At 49.2% G+C, this 23,595-nt stretch overlaps 2 protein-coding genes across 6 annotated transcripts in view; both read left to right on the top strand.

Moving 5' to 3' along the window:
• The window catches only part of IL17RD (interleukin 17 receptor D), a 67,236-nt gene extending 59,810 nt beyond the window's left edge, over positions 1-7,426 (top strand). For all 3 annotated transcript variants that reach the window (XM_032868361.1, XM_032868360.1, XM_032868362.1), the window contains 2 exons: positions 3,196-4,132; positions 4,908-7,426. In XM_032868361.1, coding sequence (XP_032724252.1) covers positions 3,196-4,132; positions 4,908-5,020 — 1,050 coding nt within the window. In that variant the 3' untranslated portion in view covers positions 5,021-7,426. The remainder of the gene's footprint in view (positions 1-3,195; positions 4,133-4,907) is intronic.
• Positions 7,427-12,350: 4,924 nt separating this feature from the next.
• Positions 12,351-23,595, top strand: part of ARHGEF3 (Rho guanine nucleotide exchange factor 3) — a 318,215-nt gene continuing 306,970 nt past the window's right edge. Inside the window, exon 1 of one of the 3 annotated variants that reach the window (XM_032868351.1) lies at positions 12,351-12,373. In XM_032868351.1, the coding sequence (XP_032724242.1) occupies positions 12,366-12,373 (8 nt within the window). In that variant the 5' untranslated portion in view covers positions 12,351-12,365. Of the gene's footprint in view, positions 12,374-19,864; positions 19,948-20,231; positions 20,305-23,595 lie in introns of those variants that run through there. The other 2 variants (XM_032868353.1, XM_032868352.1) reach the window with 2 other exon arrangements.

The raw sequence follows: 23,595 nt of genomic DNA, 5'->3' as shown, positions 1-23,595 counted from the left end.
CCTCCAGGCTTCCTTGGGCAGCATTTGCCCTCCCCCAGTGCCTAGCCCCCTTCCAAATTGGGGTCAGCCTCACACTCCTCCTTCAGTCTGTCCTGCCCATCACCAGTACTAAATGTTCCCGAACCCTTAGTACTACCCCTTCTCAGAAGCCTCTTGTGGCACCTACCTGGCGGGAAGTTTGATAAACATCAAGAAAACCGTGCAGTTGCCTGGAGGGGTATGGCCCATGCCTCGGAACATGCAAAAGGAGTGGGGGGAGGTGGTCACTCAAGACATCTTGGTGAGCCTTGACGGGTCAGAGAGAGGATGGAAGATCAAGCAGGGGGTTTAAACAATACTTTGGAGGAGTTTTGCTAAGAAAGGAAAACAATAATGTGTCAAGGACTCAAATGGTCTGCCTCGGTTTCTTGCCTGTTCTCGAGTTAAACTATGAATATGCAGCTTTTCTATGTCATAGGGCTAATTTTAGAGTGAAGTTTGAAGCTCTCATGGAAGGCACACTCTATTTCTTACCAATGCAAGAACTGTACAATGGCTGTGTAATGAAAGTTACTGGTGCTTTGATACTGCCTGCTGGTGGGTTTCTCAGTCTCTCCATGTGCCAAGGCTGCCCCCTAGTGTCCATAACGCCTATTTACAAGACTGACGCGTGAAGCTGGGGAGATGGGCAGACCCCAGCCGGTACTGAAAAACCAACTGGAACCTCTGGTTGGTGCCACACGGTCTTCAGACGACCCATGTGCTCTGCTTTGTAATTAACTAGCCTCGGGGATGGGGAGCACGTCTTCCAATTGTGAGTGTAGTACTTACTGTAGAAATTTTGGAAACTGGAAAAAATGACCAGAAAAAATGACCTGTAATCTCACCCTGGAGGAAGAGGATCCACAGTTAATATTTGGTGTATTTCCTTCCCAGTTTTTTCTACACAGATGAACTCATGCATATGGTTTTGCATATGGGGGGGTATTAGAATGATTTTTCTGTCTTTTCATTTAATAATTCTTTACACTATTGGAAGTTCTATGTAAACTGCAATTTTATTTTATTATTGTTTAAAGTTTTTATTTAAAACCCGTCAGTTAGCATACAGCGTAATAGTAGTTTCAGGTGTACAGTATAGTGATTCAGCCCTTCTATACAATACCCAGTGCTCATCTTGACCAGTGCCCTCCTTAACCCCCACCCCTATTTCACTCCTCCCCCATCCACCTCCCCTCTGGTAACCATCAGTTGGTTCTCTGGAGTTAAGAGTCTGTTTCTTGGTTTGCCTCTCCCTTTTATCCCCCTAGGATGGTTTTTGTTTCTTAAATTCCATACATGAGTGAAGCAGTATGGTATTTGTCTTTCTCTGACTGACTTATTTTGCCTAGCACAATACTCTCTAGCTCTATCCATGTCATTGCAAATGGCAAGATTTCATTCTTTTTTAGAGCTGAATAATATTCTGTTGTAGCTATATACGCACCACATCTTTATCCCTTCATCAGTCAGTGGACATCCGGGCTCTTCCCATAATTTGGCTATTGTTGATAATGCTGCTATAGACACCAGGGTGTGTATATCTCCGATGTGTATTTTTGTATTCTTTGGCTAAATAACCTAGTAGTGCAATTACTGGATTGTAGGGTAGTTCTGTTTTTAACTTTCTGAGGAAGCTCCATACTGCTTTCCAGAGTGGCTTCACCATCCAATTTTAAAGAGGCAATTTTATTTTATTTTATTTTAAAGATTTTTATTTATTTATTTGACAGACAGAGATCACAAGTAGGCAGAGGCAGGCAGACAGAGGAAGGGAAGCAGGCTCCCCGCTGAGCAGAGAGCCTGATGCGGGGCTTGATCCCAGGACCCTGGGATCATGACCTGAGCCGAAGGCAGAGGCTTTAACCCACTGAGCCACCCAGGAGCCTCAAGAGCCAATTTTAAATAGTGATCCATAATATCATTTCACTATAATTGAGTTATTTCATATTGCTAAAGAGGTCACTAGTTCAATTTTACCTCATTTTTGATGACTTTCCAGAGCTGGAAGCTTGGAAGTGGAATGGCTGGGTCAAAGATGGTAACATTTTAAAAATGCTTGGTATATACTCCCAGTTAGCTTTTAGAATGTATAATGCTAGTGAGTTAAGGCAATTAATTAATTAATTAAGTCAATTCAGGATTATTTTCAGCAAGTAGGTGGATCTTGGGGACCGCCTTCCTTAGAGCCAAAGAGGAAGACAAAGTCATTTCAGAACCCCCTTCCCCATAAGAGACTGTGGCTCCTGTTCAGGCATAGCCACTGAGAATTCGTTTCTGGACTACAAAAGGAAAGAGGCGATAAAACTGCCAAGAGACATTTTCAGCAGAATCAGATGAAAATGGTCTGAGAAGGTGAAGCCCTCTGAGGGGCACATGCATGCCCCATTTTCTTTGCTTTGTGGGTGCCCCCACCCCCAGCTCCCTCCCAGAACCTCCTTGGGATTAAAGGCCTTATATGGATATGACCCACCCCCCCCCCAGACTGCTGTGACATCATGGTGGGAGGTGCCAGTCACTCACAAGTGAGCTACCTGCAGTGGCTATGTTACTGCAGTCCACCCCCACCCCACTCTGGTCGTTGATGCACTGGTAAACAGCATGGCTGACCCTGGGGCTGTGAGACAGGCCAAGGAGGTCTTCTCTGTCCATCACATTCTGTGGATATGAGTCAGCTAGCACTGTGGGCCACTCTGACATCCAGACCTGAGCTGAATTTCCTGCCTGCTTTGGGGTCCCTCACTCAGACCTATCCACCATCACCTTCCAGCTTTGCCTTTGGGACAAAGTGTCTGCTGCACTCATTACAGAGACCGGCCCCAGGCCTCCCATTCAAGGGGCTCACTAGCACACTCAGAGCCCCCTTGAGGGCCTCACTTGGGATATATGACTTTGGCAGGTTGCCAGAAGCTCTTTTCCCTCCGTTTTTTCCCTCGTAGGGGGTGAGTGGTAAAGGCCCCCACTTTAGGCTGAAATAAGCACAAATGCAGAGGGCCTGGCATGTCACTGTCACCCACAGAACACTAGCTATTCCCAGATCCTGCATCCCTGAGCCCGCATGCAGCAGTGCTGATGACGCTTAAAGGACATACGAGGGGACCTTCGTCTAACCCTCTTGTTTTTGTTGCCCGACGCCCCAGGCTGTGTAGGTGAGTGAGGTCCTTGTTCTCGTTCCAGGTGGCTCTGGACCTGTGGGAGGACTTCAGCCTCTGCCGAGAAGGGCAGAGAGAATGGGTCATCCAGAAGATCCACGAGTCCCAGTTCATCATCGTGGTGTGTTCCAAAGGCATGAAGTACTTCGTGGACAAGAAGAACTATAAGCACAAAGGCAGCGGCCGCGGCTCGGGAAAAGGGGAGCTCTTCCTGGTGGCGGTGGCGGCCATCGCGGAGAAGCTCCGCCAGGCCAAGCAGAGCTCCTCTGCCCAGCTCAGCAAGTTCATCGCTGTGTACTTCGATTATTCCTGCGAGGGCGATGTTCCTGGCGTCCTGGACCTGAGCACTAAGTACAAGCTCATGGACAACCTTCCCCAGCTCTGTTCCCACCTGCACTCCAGAGACCATGGCTTCCTGGAGCCTGGGCAGTACCTGGGACAGGTGAGCAGAAGGAACTACTTTCGCAGCAAGTCAGGCCGGTCCCTTTACGTCGCCATTTGCAACATGCACCAGTTTATCGACGAGGAGCCTGACTGGTTTGAGAAGCAGTTTGTCCCCCTCCGGCCTCCCCCACTCCACTCCCGAGAGCCAGTGCTGGAGAAGTTTGACTCGGGCTTGGTGTTAAATGAGGTCATGTGCAAACCAGAGCCCGATGGCGATTTCTGCCTCAAGGCGGAGGCTGCGGTCCCCGAGGCACTGGCCAACTCACCCTCGGAGGGCCTGCAGTTGGGCCTGGACCAAGACGCAGAGGCTGGGCCCGGGCCAGGAGGTGGCTCGGTCCTGCGGCCCCTGCTGCATGCCGGGAAAGCCTCCAGCCCCTCGGACATGCCTCGGGACTCGGGCATCTACGACTCATCAGTGCCCTCCTCGGAGCTGTCCCTGCCCCTAATGGAAGGACTCTCGGCAGATCAGACAGAAACATCTTCGCTGACAGAGAGCGTGTCGTCCTCCTCCGGCCTGGGTAAGGCGCGGGGGAGCTGAGGGTGCTTTGGGGTCGGATTCCTGATGCAGTCCATAGCCTTTGTCCCTAATTCCCAAATCCACGCAAGTGTTTTTTTAAGTTGGGTACAGACTTGTTGGCAATGACGCTTATGGGCAGGAGCACGACTCCACTGATAGTGTCGATTTCTTCTAGTCAATGGGGATGTTCACTTGTGTGAGCAGTGAGTGAATACTGAGGCTAAGTGAGGGTGAGCTACCTGGCCCCTGCCAGGAGTGTTATGCCACATACAGTGTGTACATTGTATCACCTTCCTGACCTCCACAGGCCTCTGGCTACCAAGACAGAGCTTGCCCCAAGTGTACCAGATGAGGGTCTGTGGACTTTGTTTGTTGGGCTTTGCAGTGTTCGCCACCCCTCACCCGTGCCAGTGCTTTCAAAGCCATGTCTTTTAACGATCCTGGGGTTGGTGGGCATGGTGTTCTGTCCACCACAGCTGACTCAGCAAAGGGCCCGGTGGGAGGGCCCTGTGGGAGAGCCCGGCCTCCCCAGGGAATGCCAGCAGGATGCCCTCTGGAGTTGTATCTTACAGTGCATGGAGTCATCCATGCAAGCTTTGACTCTCAAGTAAGGGAACCTGCCAATAGGATGGGACTACTCAGTCTTGACTTGGTTGGGGGGCCTGCCTCACTCGTAAAGCCCGTAGTCCAAACCCAGGTTCAGCCACAGCCTGGCCTGAGCCCCCGGTCCGGTAAAGTACAATGACGTGTGGCTCCCCCCTGTCTTCTTTCCTTAGGTGAGGAGGACCCTCCTACCTTCCCTTCCAAGCTCCTTGCCTCCGGGGCGTGCAAAGCAGACCCTGGTTGCTGCAGCTACACTGGTGAACTCCACGCGGTCGCCCCTTTGTAACGAAATGGAAGTAGAGTCTAAGCATTGCCACTTTAGCTGCCGCCTCTCTCTGGTCCCCCAGCTCTTCTCTCTGGTTGCGCAGTCCACTTGGAGCTGAGGTCTCCGACAAGGATATTTGGAGTGAAATTCGGGCCAGTACTTGCTCTCCATGCCCCATCCCTCTACCTGGTATCTTGGCCAAGTCTCCAGTTTTCTCAAACCATATGGGTATCTCTGAAAGGCATATCCATAAGGCCCGAGAGCAGCTTGTCCCGTTAGGTCAGACCTTGGATTAGAGTCGGTTCTGGGAGGTAGGGAGGAAACAGGCATGGAGATGCAGGAACATACCTGCACTGATCACTCAGATTTTGTTTCTCTCTGCAAACTTTGCCTGTTTACCGTTGGCTACTTTGAACTGAAATGCTGTGTGGGAGAAGCACTCTTAGTACCATTCTAGCCACAGAAATCAAGTGCCAGTCTTTCTGGGATCCATGTTGTTACAGATGATGGTTTTAGTGTAGAATTTGCAGTGCTGTGGGTGTCCAAAAGAGCTCCGAGTCAAAGGTCAAAAAGGTAACTGAGTCTACTATCCGCTTTCCTAAAATGAGTCTTTATGTATTAGTGGGGGCATGGCTGGCTGAGGTGGGGGCTGTGGGGTCAGGCTGAACATGCCATCAGTATTTCCTGACCTGGGTTGGTCATTGTGCAGAAAGCATCAAAACTCAGGGCACAGGAACACCTGTTGGTGTGAGGAGGCATCATGAGGGGGCCAGATCTGCCTGCCAGGTTTCCCTGGGTTCTGTTCGCTGTGCAGTATCTCAGACGTTGCTGCCTGGAAGTTTATTTTTAAAAGACAAATATCCAACTGGGCTGTCTTACTGGAAGCTGGAGTTCATGCTTCAGTGGACTTCTGTTCTAAAGCTGTGTCTGGAATATTAGGGATCAGGATCGACTGAAATATGGCTGTGCATACAGATGGCGGCCACTTACTTTGCCGAGCCGGTTTTGACTAATGAGAAGTCTCATTTTAAGGGGGTGCGAAGAAGGGAACGGTCACGAAGATGAGTGTGCTCTTCTAATAGCATCTGAAGAAGACAGGAGACCTGAAATCATTGAATTCTTGAATCTTAAAGTACTCCCCACCTCCCCACTCCCCTCAACAACCCAGCCTGTGAATCATGTTTCACTGTGTGTTTCTGTTCTACTTACCAGACGAAAGATTTGTCTTTGTGCTCTCTTCTACCAAAAGAGCTATTTAGAGCTTAGGGGGAAAGAATTTGCTTTAAAAAGGAAAAGTAAATGTTCTGTTTCTATGAATGATGTTTCTACAGAATTTCTGTTTCCAAAAGAGAAAACAGGTGTTCAAATCCTGTTTGTGTATTAGGTATGTGGGTCATGATGACTTGGTCTTCCAGGTGGAAACCCCTGTCCCCTTGAGGGGTTGTAAGCATATTTCTCCACCTTTTTTGTGGGTGCTGTTGGATTTGGGCACCCTGCTTTTACTCAGCACTCACACAGGGGATCCTGGGTTTCACTCCTTTAGCAGATAGGATCAATATTACGGGAGATACTGAGGAACAGCTCAAGGAGGGGTAGGAGGTGGAATGGGGCATGACTTTTCCATCCAAGCACATGCTTGGCAGATGGGGAAGGGAAGGTTTGCAGCCTTGCTGGAAAGAAGAGGTTTGTGTGTATTTTTGATGCAAATGCCACACTGCATGTTCTGGAAAGGCAGCTGACGGCTTCTTGGGAGAAGAACATGCTTGTCTGTCTCCGGCATCAGGTTTCCTGCAGCTGCTCTGAAGGGGAGACAAGTGAGCTGCAGAACTGTCTCCCCCATAAAATCAGGCATCTTGTTGGAGAAGAGATGTTCCATGTCACTGTGGAATCTGGGACATGTGCAGAGCTCATGCCCACACGTGACTGTCCTGCCATTCTGCCGTTGGGATAAGTTCTGCAAGGGAACTTGCGAACATGAAAATTCACTTTGGAACATTATCAGAGAGACTGAGGCCAAGAAATGGTGCATGCTCCAAAGGAACCATGAGGAGCTACTTTTGGGATATTCAGCTTTGCACATAAAATGAGGCATCTCTGAGAAAGCAATCCCCAGAGCAGCACAGAGGACTGGGGGTGGGGGGGAACATCAATGGAGCTCCATGAGCATGGGCAGAGAGATGGCTAAATGAACTTACTTCTTTTGAAGATGCAAGAGGAAAAACTGTGCTAGACCAAAAATCAGGTAAAGTTTTAGTTTGGATTTAGGGTTTGGATACCTATTTTTAAGAACTAATGTTTCTTATGTTTCAACACAATTAAATTCTAACATACCAAGTAGCAAAACCATAGTATGAATGCCTAAGTCAGACTAAGTTGAGATGTCCCAACTTCGTGGTTTTGCCTTATTAGTTTCTCCTCCTCCTCCTCCTCTTCTTCTTCTTCTGTACCCTTTCCATCTCTTACTGGGAATGAGAACAGTTGCTTTGCAGATTAAGGCAAAACATCTGTTTTAAGCAGGGCTGCATTCTTTGACATTGTTCCGGATAATGGAAATGGTAAGATAGAATTCAGATAAAAGTTCTGCTGAACCACAGGCTTTCAGAAATTGGGGCTATAAGACTTAGACTATAGGGATGGTCTCCATGAGAAGCCATGATCTGGAGACTAAGAGGCTTGTGTGGCTAAGTTAGCTGGTGTCCTCTGGGCAGGAGAGCAGGGGTAGGTGCAAGGAACCAGGTAAGCAAGTCTTGAAGGTAGTTGAAGGTAGGGAGCTAGTTGTTGATCTTAACTCACCAGTGCCCTGCAGAAAGGACTTCTCATCGGATATAGGGGGGATGGGGGAGGGATTTGGGAGCTGGAAGCCCAGGTAAAGGTGAGCTTTTCTCCCAGAGGTTGGCTCCAAGCAACAAGAACCACCTAGACAGACCCAGGCCAGACACAGAGGGGGGGCAGTGTCCTCCAGACAGCCAAATCCTGGGCCTTTGAGGCACATTGGTCTCCAGAAAGAATCAGAAGTCACTGAGGTCCAGGCCTAGGTATTCATGTTGGGTGATCAGCCAGGTAATAGCATTTTGAGCCAAAAATGAGATGGGACCTTAAAGTCATGAGACAGGTTTTGGTTGACACATTAGTAATAACTGAAGACAGTCCCAGAGCACAAGTTTGAAAAGTGTCTTTAACAGCAATGACATTGGAATCCATGTGTAGTAATTTAAGTTCATGTGTGTTGGCACATCAGAGTTCAGTCTTGCTACTTCATAGCTGCAAATGTCTTCTTTTTTTTTTTTTTTAACCAACGCCTCATCTCAGATTCCCTGACTTAAGCACAAATAAACAGGAAGACAGTCCCTCCAAAAATGTGGAGTTAGATGATTTTCAGAACTTTTCCTTTTTTCAGAATTGAGCATCTTTTAAAAGAAACGAAAGCTATTTTATTCCTGGAGAAGAAATGATATACACTCCTCTTAAAGAAAACCCCACGATCCCCAGTAGCCTCAGCACTAAGTTGGCTCTTTCAGGGGAGAATTATTCTTTGTGTCCTTATTGGAGAGATGTAGGTGGACAATACCCATGTAAGGGTTATTAGCCTTTTCTGTTGTTTGTGAAGACTGTTGCTCTTATGTAGTGGATGTCTTCAGGGGGTGCCCATGCAGCAGGCCAGGAGTAATGATAAACAAGGTGTGGTATAAATGGCAATGAGTGGCCTCCCCAGTGTCAGAGAGACCATAGGGCATGGTGGGGACTGTGCCAAACAAGTGCTTCCTGCAGGAGGCACTTCCCACCTGCAGGAAGGCAGCTCTTCCAGGCAGTTGTGGCCATGTAGTGTTTACTGATTTTTCCATTTTTCAAGAGAGGCTGAGAATATGAATTTTTTTTTAAAGTAGGCTCCTTGCCCAATGTGGAGCCCAGTGAGGGGCTTGAACTCATGATCCTGAGATCAAGAACTGAGCTGATCAGATGCTCAACCCAACGGAGCCACCCAGCCACCCTGACAGTCTGGGTTTTATATGAAAAATTATGATTTTTTTAATGGTATTGGCAACTAAATAATTTTTTTTTTTTTTTCAATTCAAGCTCAACAGAACACATGAGTGGGCCTGATTTGGCCTACTAGCTGCCAGTTTGCCCCTTTGCCTTGTAAGATTTGAAATGAAAAGCATTCATGGTAATTACAGCTGTCTGGTATTACCAGAAAATGCTCTTGCTAAATGCAGCTGATGGCTAGATCATTTTCCCCCATCGTGCTCCCCCAAAGAAGTTTGATATTGTGAATGTATTTGCGATGTTTTATTTCTTTATGTTTTGTGGTGCCTTAAGAGAAAGGCAAACCAGTTACTAATTTCAAAATCAGATTTATAAAGGGGTGCCTGGCTGGCTCAGTTGGTACAGTGGACAACTCTTGATCTCGGGGTTGTAAGTTCAAGCCCCACGTTGGGTGTAGAGTGTTACCTAAAAAATAAAATCTTAAAAAAACAAAACAAAAAATCAGATTTATGTTCTCCAATTTAAAAAACCTAAGACTTGGAGCAACTTTCACTTGAATTCCACAACCTAAAGGACATATTTATAGTTTTAGTTCTTGGCTTAATAATTTTTTAAACGGTGTGCAATTCTGAGCTTTGGCCAAGAGTTAAAGAGAAAAGCAGACATTGTAGGGGGTGGGGCAAGGAATCCCCACGTGTCCACCAGAGTCAGGCCATTTGCATTGTCTTCTGTTTGAAACGATCTGTGAATCGACTCTGTTTTGGAGATGTGAAACAGTAAACGGAGAAAAGCTTTTCCTGATACTGAGAGATCAGTTAGGAGTCCTTATGGGGTGTTGGGTCATCCTTTCTATGTCACCTCCTTTTCCAGGCTCAGGGTGGAAATAAACAAAAGGAAGTCTGACTGTAAGCCAATAGCTTGGCTTCCAATTTCAGAGTTTTGGACCTGGGAGAAAGTTTGGATTATCTAGCATGTCTTCCCCCTGCTGGTGTCAGCGGGGTCTGAGCCTGAATTATTTCAGACCTATGGCTGTGGATGGGATGCTGGATTTTCAGGGAAGGAAATTCAGTAACCTACCCCACTGATCAGATAGTTCTTTGTACATCTTACAGAAATTCAAACCAGCCTTCTTTTGTTCCGCATGTCGTGGAAGAAGAACAGCTGGTTACCTTCCATGTATTTGAAAACCCCAGTGAAGTCATCCCCTTGGTGTTTTTATTTCTGTGGTAAATAATCCCGCCTGCTTAAACCATTCTTCGTAGCTCTTGTTTTGCAAGCGCTTGATCATTTTCACCGCTGTTCTGTGTCTCGGCTTCACGCTCAGTTTCGTCGCGCAAACAGAACATGGTGCCTTACTCACATTGGTGCCTTAAGAAGGCCAAGGGCAGGATGGGGATTACAAGGAAATCCTCATGCACCCGGGTTCTCTTACTACTTAAAACTGTAATGGTACTTTTAAAAAGTGGTATATTGCCTGTACTCATTTTGATGATTACTTGGTTGCCACATTCATCCCTCCTGCCCAGCAAGAGCCTGTTATGTCCTCCCCACCCTTCTTGTGGTCAGACACTTGGTGCTTATTCCTGATGTGTTTAATGCCATTCCTGAGCTGCTTCAAGACCAGCTCTCACCTTCTGAGTGGCAGCTCCCCCTCCCTGCCAGTTTTAGATTCTATTTTCTCATCTCTCTAGACATCACCTCTAATTGATGACTCACAATATTATTAGATGGTTTGGACTTCACTTTAACCACTGGCGAGATGGAGAGCAGTTGCTAAGGGCTGATTTGCAAAGAGAGTGAGGGAGGACCTCTTGGGAATTTTGGCCGGTTGCCTCTCATCCCATTCTTTGGTTCCTCCCTGAAATTCTGCTGGGACCGCAGACAACCCTAGGAGCTTTCCTGGGTTCTGAAGGGCTGGAGCCATGACTCTGAAATGACTCAGCACTGTGTTTTGCACAATCAGAAGTCTGACAAAAGCAATCTGATTATGATCATATCTGATGTTGATGCCAAATAAAAGTTCAGTCAAGAAGATTCAAAGAAGCATTCTTCTGTTTGTACACGATACGGACAAAGTTGCCTGCTCCATCTGTTAGACAAAAAAATTACTGTTGGGTCATACTAATGTGTAACTGTTATTTCAAAGTTTTGGGTTTTTTTCCTCAAGGAAAAAGAATGGTGAGTCTGGACAGAGCAAAAACTTTTGTAAAAACCACCTGCGTTCATTTAGAGAGTAGGTAATTTCTATTTTCACTAATTTTTTTTTTTTTTTAAACTACAGAAGCTCCCTGTTACTACGTCCTAGGGGGGAAAGCCTGTGGAACATGAACATGGTGGTTGTTGTCCTTGTCTTGGTTTCATCTTTAAGATTGTCCTTGGTGGGGTTTAGAGAAATAGTGAGCACTGACAGACTGTAACAGTGTGCTCTATTTTTACATTGAAAACAATGTCTTATTTGATTTGTACATAACTGTAAATAGGTGATAGTAGGTCACAGCTGATATTTGCAAAATGTTGTTTTTGTACCTTAGCATTTCTGCACCAAATAAAATGTTTTAAGATTGCAGTGGTTCGTTATTCTGCATCATCTTTCCTGCTTCCTGAGGAGCTGGGTGCCTACCACAGCTTTCTGAGGGCTCTGCCTCTGAGAAGGAGAGAGATTATCCAGGGTGAGGAGACGAAGGCAGCCAGTAGGTCTTGCACGGAAAACCTGCTGCCTTGAGCATTTACCTTGCCTTCCGGCAGGCAGTTGCATATTGCCTGTGTGGAGTCCAGAACAGGGATATTCGTGGTCGACTGTCAGAACAAATGGAACTCCTTTTCAGAAATTTGAAAAGCAGGGGCGCCTGAGTGGCTCAGTCCTTTGAGCGTCTGACTCTTGGTTTCGGCTCAGGTCGTGATCACGGCATTCCTGGGATCGAGCCCTGCATGAGCCTGTTTCTCTCTCTCCTTCTGCCCCTCCCCCTGCTCTGTCAAATAAATAAATCTATTAAAAATATATTTTATTTATTAGAGAGAGAGAGAGCTTGAGTTGGGAGCAGGGGCAAAGAGAGAGAGAGAGAGAGAGAAGCAGACTCTGCTGAGCAGGGAGCCCAACACGGGTCTCGATCCCAGGACCTGGGATCGTGACCGGCGCCGAAGGCAGATGCTGAACACACTGAGCCACCCAGGTGCCCCTCAAATAAATAAATCTTTAAAAAAAAATGTTGAAAAGAGCCACTGAAATGTGGGAGCCACAAATGTTCTGTCATCCAATAAAAGTGGCTTCTCATTCTTCCAGTAGACATCCCCTCACCTCCTGTGTGCAAATATTGAGAGTAAATTTGTTACACTGCTTAAGCAAACAGATCTAAAGGGACTCGACTGGAAGACGATCAGGCAGATGCTGCAGTAAGTACTTTCTTTCCTCTTAGTGGGGGGGGTGGGGATTTGGTTTTGGACAGCAGAGAAACCCTATTTTTTATCACACTGGTAGAAAACAGTCTGCTTTTTTTTTTTTTTTAAGATTTTATTTATTCATTTGACAGACAGAGATCACAAGTAGGCAGAGAGGCAGGCAGAGAGAGAGAGAGGAGGAAGCAGGCTCCCCGCGGAGCAGAGAGCCCGATGCGGGGCTCCATCCCAGGACCCTGGGATCATGACCTGAGCCGAAGGCAGAGGGTTTAACCCACTGAGCCACCCAGGCGCCCCGAAAACAGTCTGCTTTTACAGCTCCTTCTTTTTTCTATCTTTTTTCCTTTCTTTCCATTTTATTTATTTATTTATTTTTAATTTATTTGAGAGAGTGAGAGAGATCACAGAGGGAGAGAAAGGGCTTGAGCAGGGAGCATGATGCGGGGCTCGATCCCAGGACCCTGGGATCATGACCTGAGCTGAAGGCAGACGCTCCACCAACTGAGCCACCGAGGCAACCCTATCCTTTTTTTTTTTTTTTTTTTCCTAAAGTACTATCTACACCCAGCACGGGGCTCAAACTCATGGCCCCACCATCCAGAGTCGCATGCTCTCCCGACGGAGCCAGGTACTCCTCCTGTTCAGTGTTCTAACAATTACCAACATCTGTGGGGCAACTGGTTTTACTTTGTTTTAGAAATGCAAACTTAAAGGGAGCAAAGACCAGCTTCCCTTGCAGGCTTTAATTAGAATTTCATTTGCTTTGGTTGAAGAAGAGACTACTGACAACAAGCTAAGCAGATGGAGGAGGGAGACGTAGAAATACATCTTTGCTGTCCTGGGCATCAGTGGGTCTTCAACAGATGCCCGTCTCCCACCCCTACCCCCAGCATATCCTGTCCTCACTGTCCACAGGAACAAAATCAGAAGTGGTCCAAGAATAGGGTAGGTAGAGGATGCAGTGAAGGATGGAAGGACACAAACCCCAGTAAGGCCTTTTGCAATGAGACAAAAATTCAAATGGTGTCTTTGGGATTAAGGGAAAGTAATACAAGATCAGTGAGCTTGGCTCCCCAGCCTCTTTCGGGGGGGAGTGTGTTGCACCAGTTTTCACATTTATAGATGACACAACCCTCTTGCATCTCAGAGTCTGAAGTATGTAGTGGGGATACAGTAATGGCTAAGATGCAAACATGATCCCTTCCCTCCTGAGTCTATCTCGTTGTATATATAGGAGTGTGGGCAAGAAACCTGATTGTTCTGAGCCTGTTTTTTCATCTGTGGGACGGGACTGAAGACCCACTGCATGGAGGTTATTGTGAGGTTCAGATGAGATGGGGTCCATAAAACACCCGTGGCCAAGCTTGGCAAGTACCTGGCACTTGAGAAATAGTGACTTATTAATCACTCTGTGGAAGAACAAGACTTGGGTTCTGTGGAGGTCAGATGGAGATGGGTGGGAGACAGTTCCCTGCTCAGAGGAGCTGCAGCCCAGGGACTTTGTCGGGTGCTGAGATTAAGCATCTTATCCCCTAAGAGAAGAGAATGGATCTGTGCCTGGCTGTTCTGGTGTTGGTCCAGGATGGAAGGGATGGGGTTTGGGGAGGGGGAGGTGCTCCTGGCAAACTTAAATTGAGACAGTAATGCTGGGGTTCTTGGTAGTTGAACATATGTATCCTGTGTCGGCAGACTGAAGTCTGAGATCTGCTCACGTTCCATTCACGAGGCTCCTTTTATCTTGGTCACCTTTCGGCCCCAATAGAGACACATTTTTCTAGACTTGCTTCTTCAAGGACCCTGTACCAGGCAGATGAACACGCCCTACCCTGGATGTGAACAAAAGCTGGGATTGTTTCTGTAACCTGTAAAAGGTTAGGGGAATTCTCTGCTTTTTAGAAGTTGAAGGGGGAGGAGACAGAAGTGGTCCTCCAGGATGGTTGGTCCTGCCTGGGAATTCCCGCTCTGGGTCAGACACATTCCAGGTAGCGAGCGGGTGTCAGCCTTCAGACAAACCACAGACACTTCCCACCAGTCTGGGCAAGGCCAGGCCACGGAGGACTCGCGGCAAAGAAAGGCAAGCACTCCTGGCCACAGAATGTAAACAGGCAGGTCCTGCCTTTGGTTTGTGAACCTGAAATTAGATATACTTAATGACCCTGCACATGTGTGTATAATTGTGCTTTCTTATTGGCAAGAGTATTAATTTTTTTTATCATTGTGATTAAAATGGGTCTCAGGCACCCTGAACTTAGATCTGTGTGACCCTGGCAGGTGACTTGGTTAAGACTTAGTTCCCACATCTGGAAGACAGGTCATTGGTCAGTACCTCACAGGGCTGATATGGGTCCGGGTGGAGTTTGGGTACAGACCCTGACATATGGTAAGCCCCTCTGCCTGTGGGCAGGTGGTCACCTGGGGCAGGTTAAGGGGTTGTGGCTGTGAAAAAGGATCCCCTAAATGTCTCCCTCAGCCCTGGCTGGGGGAGCCAATGGGCTAAGTAACTGATGTGAATTCCTAACTTTTGGAGGTCTTAGTTCCGAAGGGCAGCTGGCAATGGCCTCCATAACAAATGCCTACTTGATCGGATGTCCCTAACTGCTTAAAGTTTCCAGTGGCCTTAGAAGTAAACCCTAATGTTCTGACCTGGCCCCTTGCCAACCTCTTCTCTGTGTGTTCCTTTTTTCTTTATGGCCATACCAGAATTTCTTGAGATTCCCCACTCATGTGTTCCTGCCTTGGGCCCTTTGCATTCATCATTTCTTCTGCCTGAAACACTCTCTGTCTCCACCCCTCCTTTGCTGTCAACCTTCCCTGACTGTCCTCCATCCCACTGTCCACTCTGGTCTAGGTCCTGACACCTGCCTTCAGAGGCACTGGCTCAGTTTGTAGGATTCTGTGATGGACTTTCTTGTCCACAAAAATGGCTGCTCCTTGAGGGAGAGCTCTGTCATTTACAGAGTCCTTCCTTTGGGGCTGGGCTTTGATTCTACTTTTTGAACCGGTTTAGGACCCCAGCCCTAATACTCAGCTGTCACTGGTGCAAGACACCCCATCTTTCTGGTCCTCAATTCCCTCATCTGTTGGCTGGGGGTAAAATGTATCTGCCTCATGGGATTGTCATGAGGATAAATCAGGTAGAGGGCATAGCCTGTTGTGGGTACATGGCAGGTGCTCAAAACCATTGATATTTGTTTCTGATGTCATCAAGAGTAAGTAAGCCCACTTCCCACTAGTAAATTTTTTTCCTTTTTTAAAAAAAGAGTTTAAAATCTCTTTAAAATGATTTTATTATTTATTTGATAGAGAGAGACACAGCGAGAGAGGGAACACAAGCAGGGGGAGTTGGAGAGGGAGAAGCAGGCTTCTCGCTGAGCAGGGAACCTGATGCGGGGCTCAATCCCAGGACCCTGGGATCATGACTTGAGCCAAGGGTAGACACTGAACGACTGAGCCACGCAGGCGCCCCCAACTAGCAAATTTTAAAAGGTTTCCTGGAGGAGTAAACTGTGTCTATTTCTTTGCAAATTGAGGTAAGGTATTTGGTCATTTACCATGATCCCCAGGGCTGGGAGCCCCTTGAATGACTTGCATTATCTCAGAGTTTCATTCCCTGTGGGTACTGGATTCCTATATGACATGGCATATATTAGAATTACCCCTGTGGGCTAGAGGCCTGTGACTCTGCCCAGCTCCGTGCTATTGCATGACTGTATCATATCCTCCCTTTGGATATGGTGACATCCTATATCTGGGCAGGGCCCAGGTTAGATTTGAACTTGGCCCCTCTCTGTCTTTCCACTCCCCTGCTCAGGTTTGCTTCTCAGGTTTTCCTCTAACCCAGATTATGGGAACAGAAAGGATCTGTTTTCAAAGGACCCTTTTATTAGCCACTTGCAGAGCATCGCTTAGGTCCGAACACTTAAGAACAACACCTTAATCCTCCCACAGGTGTCCCCATCCCTTGGGTGAGGACCGTTGCAGGTTAGTGCTGCTTCATAACCGATGGCTCCACACCTTTCAGCCTCCCCGCCCTCCCCCAAAGGGAGGGGACATCTGTGTGTCTGCTGGGAGAATTGTTGACGTCTTTCCCCGTAACCCTGCTTCCAGGTCTATCTTTAGGAAATAACCAGAAACGTGTGCCAAAATTTATTGCACACTGGTTTTCATTGTCAAGCATCATTTATCCTGGATACTGAGAAATGGGGTGCAGACCAAGTACCAGTAAGGCTGATTACAAGAAGAAGGCACGTTCATATAAGCGGCCCTTAACCGATCACGTGGTAGGAGAGTACTTTGTGACAAAGGGAAGAGACTCACTGTAGGTTGAGGGACAAATGAAGGACACAAAGCGGTTATCGCTAGGTGGGTGTGCTTGTGGGTGGGTGTTACGCTATTCTTTCAACCCCTCGGTATTTTCTACAGTTTTTAAGTTTTATTTATTTATTTATTTTTAGTAATCTCTACCGCCAGTGTGGGGCTGGAATTCACCCTGAGACCAAGAGTCGCATGCTCTCCTAACTGAGCCAGCCTGGTGCCTCTCTGCGTTGTTTTAGGACCAGTGCAATCGCATAATCAGAGTGTTTTCACTGTACGGTCATGCGCCACCATCCATTCTCATGGTACTGGGTGGGCCAGGGTGGTGGGGTCTCAGCGTCTCCTCCCCACCTGCTCGCTTTCCCCACCTGTGCTACCTTGCGCCTCACTGGCGCCCCCTCCTTTCCTGCCATGGCCTGGCATCACTCACACCACATCTTCCTGCCTTGCTGTGGCCCCATGGGGGTCTCTTGCCAACACCTGGCTTTCCCAGTTGATGATTTAGTGAAGTGACTGTCCTGGCCCCCTTTCCATCCCATCTTGCAGAGCTGGAAGGAGATGGGGCTGAATTCAAGAACAGGCCCTCCTGAACTAACTGTCGGGAGGAGAAAGATGGGCTCGTCATCAATGTCTTTTGGCCTCTCTGTCAGTTTCAGGACTTGGTGGACAGAAACACATGTTTCTTGCCATTCCTTCTACACTCCACCCCCACACCAAAGGACTCCCTTTGGGTGTATCTTTTGTACCCCCCAAAGACTCTTTTTTTTTTTAAATTTTTTTAAAGATTTTATTTATTTGCCAGAGAGTGAGAGAGAGCAAGTGAGTACACACAAGCAGGCAGAGAGGCAGGCAGAGGCAGCGAGAGAAGCAGGTTCCCTGCCGAGCAAGGAGCCTGATGCGGGACTTGATCTCAGGACCCTGGGATCATGACCTGAGCCGAAGGCAGTGGCTTAACCCACTGAGCCACCCAGGCGTCCTCCCACCCCAAAGACTCTTAAAGTGAATCCAGGAGCCAAATCCTTTCCGCTGCCTCCCCTCCACAGGGCCAAGCGTGGCGTGGGTGGGAGGGGAGGGCTGCGGTGTATAAACCCTTGTGGTATTACATTGATTTTAGTCAACATATCCCACTCGCAGATCTGTTCTCCTTTCTGGAAACCTTGAATTGTAAAACAGGAAGTCAAAGAGTTTAGTAATAATAATAATGCACATTGCCTTTGCTGTGCACAGGAGACTTTCCCCTACTATATTCATCCCTCACTCAGCAGTAGTGGGATCCCATCACCTCTGGCTGAACCTTTCAGTGGTCAAGGTCTGGTGTCACACCATGACCATCAAGGCCTCTCTAGCCTTGTTCTTCCGCACCCGTTCCTCTCCATAAACTCCCAGAAGTGTGCCCTGTGCTCTCCCACCTCTGGGCTTCCACATCACGTGTTCTCCCCCACCCACTGCCTGGTTAGGGCTCAGCTGAGGCCTACTTCCCACAGGAAGTCTCTCTCTGCCTGAATGGGGGCCAGTGCTTCCCCGGGTGTGCTTCTCCACATCCTGCTTCCTAACTGCCCAGTAAGGGGTCTGACTGTTCCTCTATCAGCTGTGAGCTCCATGGGGTCAGGGACTGTGTGTCGTACTGAGATTCACGACTGTTCCCCAGAGCCTAGCACAGTGTGTGGCATGTAGCAGATGCTCAAATTGTTGTTAAATGGAAGCTAATGGAAATAAAACTTTTATCTTTGACAAGGCTGCCTGGGTAGAACACCAGGTATTGACCTGTGGGTCTGAAGCCCTTGCTGAGCTCTGGGTTCATGCGGGGAGTGGAAGTCCTTTATTATTACTTAATAAACATACCTGGTAGAAATAGTGTGGAGTGGGAAAGGGAGAGGCCAGCAAAAGAGGTTTTTGGGAAAAGGCTGAGGACTAGGGGCCTGGATATAGGTTTTGCTCTCCAAAATGGAAATGGAGTACTGCATAGGGTATGTGTTCCTTGAACAAGAAATGAGTGGGTCAGGAGGCCCTGGGTTTGGGGTCAAGGAGTCCCCTTCAAGTTGTAGTGGAATGAAGTTGCAGCTGTTGAAATGAAAGCTGGTTTGCTCAAGATGTTTCATTTCTGGCCCAAAAGGCAGGATGCAGGCCAGGAAGAGGCCACCCAGAACTAGGAGGCGTATGTCTGCAACAAGACCCAGGGGTTGCAATGAAGTCTCAGCTCTCAGATCAGTTCTGATCACCTTGGGCTGGTCTTGGGGGGTGAGGGGTGGGGCTGGGAGGTCTGCCTCCCAGAGGCTGCTGTCAGGACGGGTGCCTTTCCAAGGAGTCCTCAGCAGCGCCCTCTTCCTAGGAATGCAGGGGTGGTGGTTAAAAACGGAGGAGGTCCCCTCAGGCTGCTCTTGCCACTTACTGGAGTCAGCCTGGCAGGAGCCGTAATTCTTGGGCTGATCCTCTTTCCTCTGACTTGAGGGCTGGCGAGCTTCAGTTTCTTCATCTGGGAAGTGGGCCCGCACAACTCCTACAGCTCGCAGGGCTGTTGTCAGTATTAGAAGTAGATCAAACACTTAAAAGGCACACCCAGAGGCGCCTGGGTGATTCAATCGGTTTAGTGTCTGCCTTTGGCTCAGATCAGGATCTGAGAGTCCTGGGGTGGAGCCCCGGGGTAGGGCTCCCTGCTCAGCGGGAAGTCTGCTTCGTCCTCTCGCTCTCAAATAAATAAATAAATAAATAAATAAATAAATAAAATCTTAAAAAAAATTAAAATGCACACCTGACACCATGAAAGCAAATACTGATGAATTTTCCATTTTTACCATCACAGTTTGTACTTTCATGAGAGCTATATACTGTATAGCGCATTCTTTATTACTGGTCCTCGGGGGTCCTGAGGACGGTAGGCGTTTGTCTGTCGAATGAATGAATGCAGAAAATAGTTTTATTTGGATTCGCCTGTTTATTTCCGCACGGTGACCCAGGCCACTGGCGGCTCTTCCTGAGGATTTATGGGCGCGCGGAGATTCGCGCAGCTCGCTATCGTCCTCATTTTCACCCCCACCGTCCAGGAAAGCGAGGCTCGGGCAAGACCCGACGCGGGGCAGGTCAGCTTAGGGCGGGGGCGGAGCTCCATGCACAGACTCTGGCCTTCGCCCGCCAGGGCACCCCTGGGTCGCCAGTCCCCTCCGGCTCCGATACTTGTCCCGCGAGCCTACTCCGGGGGTCCGCAACTCCTTCTCCGCCGCGAGAGCGGGAGCCGGGCTGCGCACCCCTTCCCCGACCGGGTAAATTCTCCCCCGCCAGAGTCTGGATTAGGTAAAAAGGCGGCCCAGGGGCCGGGCTCCTCTCCTCCGTCCGCCTTCCTAGTCTTCCCAGGGACCCCGGCGGGGCGTGCGGAGGGGGGAGTGCCGAGCTGCGGCCGGGCGTGACTGCGTCCGGGTCTCGCGCCACCCCGCTCGCACGCCGGCGGGGGTCCCCCGCCCGCCTCACGCCCACGTGGCCGGCGCGGCCGCCCCGCCCCCGCCCCGCCCCCGGCCCCGCCCTGCCCGGGGGAGCCGCCCCCGCAGCAGCCACCACCACAGCCGTCGCCGCGGTGCGCTCTCCAGCCCCGCCGGGCCGAGCCAGCGCTGAGCGCCGCGGAGGTGAGTGCGGGAGGCCGGCCGGGAACCCCGCCCCCCCGACTAGACCCTGCCTGGCTGGACGCCCCCGCTAGACGCCCTGGGGCCCGCCGCTTCCCGGGGCTGGATTCTCCCGGTCTTGAACTCCTTACCCCGAGCTGGACCCCTGCCCCCACCGCCGGGTCGCCCCTGCGGGTCTGGGTGCCAAAGCGGGCTCTGCGAGCTCTCCAGCCCCGGGCACTCGGAGCGCGCTTGGGCGCCTGGGCGCGACGCAGGTGGGCAGTACCACCGCCATCCCGGACCGGCCGCCGCTGGCGCCGAACACCCTGACTTTGGTCCCTGGGAGCTTTTAAGCGAAAGTTCCCGGAACGACTTCCGGGGAGGGAGGCGCCACCTGTCCTCTCCCTCGGAGTCTTCCCCAGCCTTAGTGGGGCGCCCACAGGTCGGCGTCGCGTCCGGCGCTGCTGGTGGTGGCTCGCGGGGCTGCGGGTCACTTCGCTGCCAGGAACCGGGCGTTGAGCGCGCAGGGCGGCGGCCGTGGTTCCGGGCCCGCCCGGGGCCCTTGTGCTGGCGGCTGCATCTTTTTAAATTGCGCAGCCAGAGGGTCTTGAGGTAGAGGCGAGGGAGGCGGACACCAGGGAGTTAGGGTGAATCTCGGTGCCTCATAGCCAGAGACCGGTGAGCATTTTCTGAGTGTGGAAGTGGACCGAGCGTGGAGGGGGCGGGGGGAATGGGTTCCTTTGGGCTTTTGCCACGAAGGAGAGCGGCACTTGCGCTCTCAGCCTCCTCAGGGACTTGAGCGTTTTTTGAAACAGAGCGACTGGTTCCTAGAGGACTCTTTCTCCATTTAATGCCTGAACCAGGCTTGCTTCCAGCACTGGGCAGAGGTGTGAGACCTGCCAAACACTAGTTGTCTTGGATGCACCCGCAGAAACTTATGTTAAAGCATTTCATGCGCAGCACAAGGTATAACTGCTTTCTTCTTTGGTTGGGGTGTGGAAGAGGAGAGCTTTTCTATGAATTTGGCTTAGCTGTATAGTCTCAGGCAAGTTACTTCACCCATCTATGCTTCAGTTTTCTCATCTGTACGATGGGGGTGACAATAGTACAAATCTTAAAGGGTCGCATAAGGTTCAAGTTCTTAAAGTGCCTGATAGATGGTAAATTCTACTTACGTAGTTGTTATTATTATGGCTGACATCTAACAGGGCATCCGCATGCCTAGCTCCCCAGTGAGGTGGGTATGGGCAGGCGCTGTTGCTCCTTCCTTTTCTAAGAACCTGAGTTATTCACACAGTGGTGTCCCCTTTGGCGCTGAAACACTTAGGCTTTGTGGTAACGTTTCCTAGTTAAGCAGCCTTTTGCAAAATGTATCTCAGAATATGAGATTGGAGATGACCTTTGTCAAGGACACTGGTGGGAAATGGGGTCTCAAACCTTCTCTGGAAGCTCTAGGGTGTGACTGGATATTTGCCTCACTGAGGGGGAGTGGATAAGGCTCTACTTGATTTCCTTCAGGCTTTGCCCCCCCCCCCCAGTAGGCTGACACCCTGTCTGATCTCTGTGAGTGTGGGAGTGTGGTTAGGGGCCTGAAGACCTGATCTTGTCCCCTTCCCTCCATCAGTGGAGCCTGCCCCAGTTTAGCTTCTTTCTTTTCGTGTTAGGCCCACAGGCAGGAGTTCTGATTCAGGAGACTCCAGGAATCTCCCGGAATGTATATGAGATTAGAAATGTGGATGAGATCTGTTTGGAGCACAGGTGTATATTTTTCCAGAGAGTTCCCTTTTCATCATATTCTGCAAAGGGCCTGCGCCCCATAAAAGGGGACTCTGCATTGCTGGTGGGGGGATTCTTACCGCTTGTACAGGTGCAGACCTAGGTTGTCACCATGACCTCTGTCTCCCAGAGGCGGATGTGTACACATGACGTTTTGTGACCCTGCTCAGGGTATAACTTCCATTGGAAAATTCAGGTCTGCCTTAACTTGAGAAGGTCTGATAAAGAAGTCAACTGGGGAAAGGAGAAGGCAAGCTGAGGGAGTAGGGACTGTTGGCCCGTGGTGGGGCCATTAGGAAGGGATGTGGTTCATGAAAATTTGAACTCAGATTGTCTGTCCTCAGAGTCTTTGCAAATGCCCTTCCTTCTGCCGAGCACACTCTCCTGCCGCTCCTTCTCAAGTCTGGCATGATCTTTCCCTTTAGCCCGGATGTGTCTTCTGTGGAGAAGATTCTTTTGACCACTCTGTCCAAAGCAGTCTGTCCCCCTTATAGGTACCTTTCCCATTCTCCTATTGTATTTTATTCATGCAGCTTCCCTGAAGTGGTCATACTCATGTATCTATTTCTGGGTTTATTGTCTGCATCCACCCAGGAGAATGTAGACTTCAAGAGGGTAGAGGTGCTGCCCTCTTTACCACTGAACTCTGGCCCCTTGCATACAGTAGATGCTCAATAAATGTTCCTTAGTGACAGAATGAATGAGCAGCCTCTGAGTGAAGTGGGGGTGAGCTGAAGAACTTTCTTTTCTCCTTAAGTAAGCTCTGTGGTCACCATGGGGCTCAAACTCAAAGCCCCGAGATGAAGAGTCACATGCTGTACTGACTGAGCCAGCCAGGTGCCCTGGCCCCGGATATATTTAAAAAAAAAAAAATTTATCCTTGGATGCATTATCTTAATGGTTTGTACAAATATTGTCTGATTCAGATCACTTTGCACAGGCTGAACGGGTTGAAATGAGTGAAAATGAAATGCTTTTATACATAATTTTGATGAACTGAGTCAGGTTGCATTGCTCTGTGGGAGATTGCCGGTGTGGTGGGTGGAGTGGGGTCTGCTCCGGAGAGGTTTGAAGAGGAGTTTTGCCTTCTTCTTCACTTTAGTGAATACTGTTCATTCAGTTATGAAAATGGGTATACTTTTTCTTTAAAAAAAAAAAAAAAGGAAGACTAGTTATATGGTGTCCTAGCTCCATGGGTGCCTTAGCCTCTTAGCTTAGCTCATTTACTCCATTTAGTCAAGAATCACGTCTGGAGGGAAGGCTCTGACAGTGGCCACAGAGCAGTCAAGAAGGCTGGCAGTGTCGCTCCCTTGTGGGGTTTACGTCCCAGTGGCGGAGACGGACAGTCGACATGTAGAGCTATAGTATGATATCAGAGTGTGGTCAGTGGAATGATGGCGATGAAGGGGATCCAGAGAGACCGCCCTGGAGGCAGCATTGGGTTAGGTCAGGGGTGGTTTCTCTGAGAAAGCAGCATTCCAGCAGAAACCTAGAGGAATGAGCAAGGTGGATTTCCGGGGGAGGACAGTTCCACGCATG

Source organism: Lontra canadensis, unplaced genomic scaffold (genome assembly GCF_010015895.1).
Source record: "Lontra canadensis isolate GAN:19392208 unplaced genomic scaffold, GSC_riverotter_1.0 scaffold35, whole genome shotgun sequence".
Classification (NCBI taxonomy): Eukaryota; Metazoa; Chordata; class Mammalia; order Carnivora; family Mustelidae; genus Lontra; species Lontra canadensis.
The sequence above is the reverse complement of the archived record's forward strand: the minus strand, read 5'-3'. Positions and strand labels throughout refer to the sequence as shown.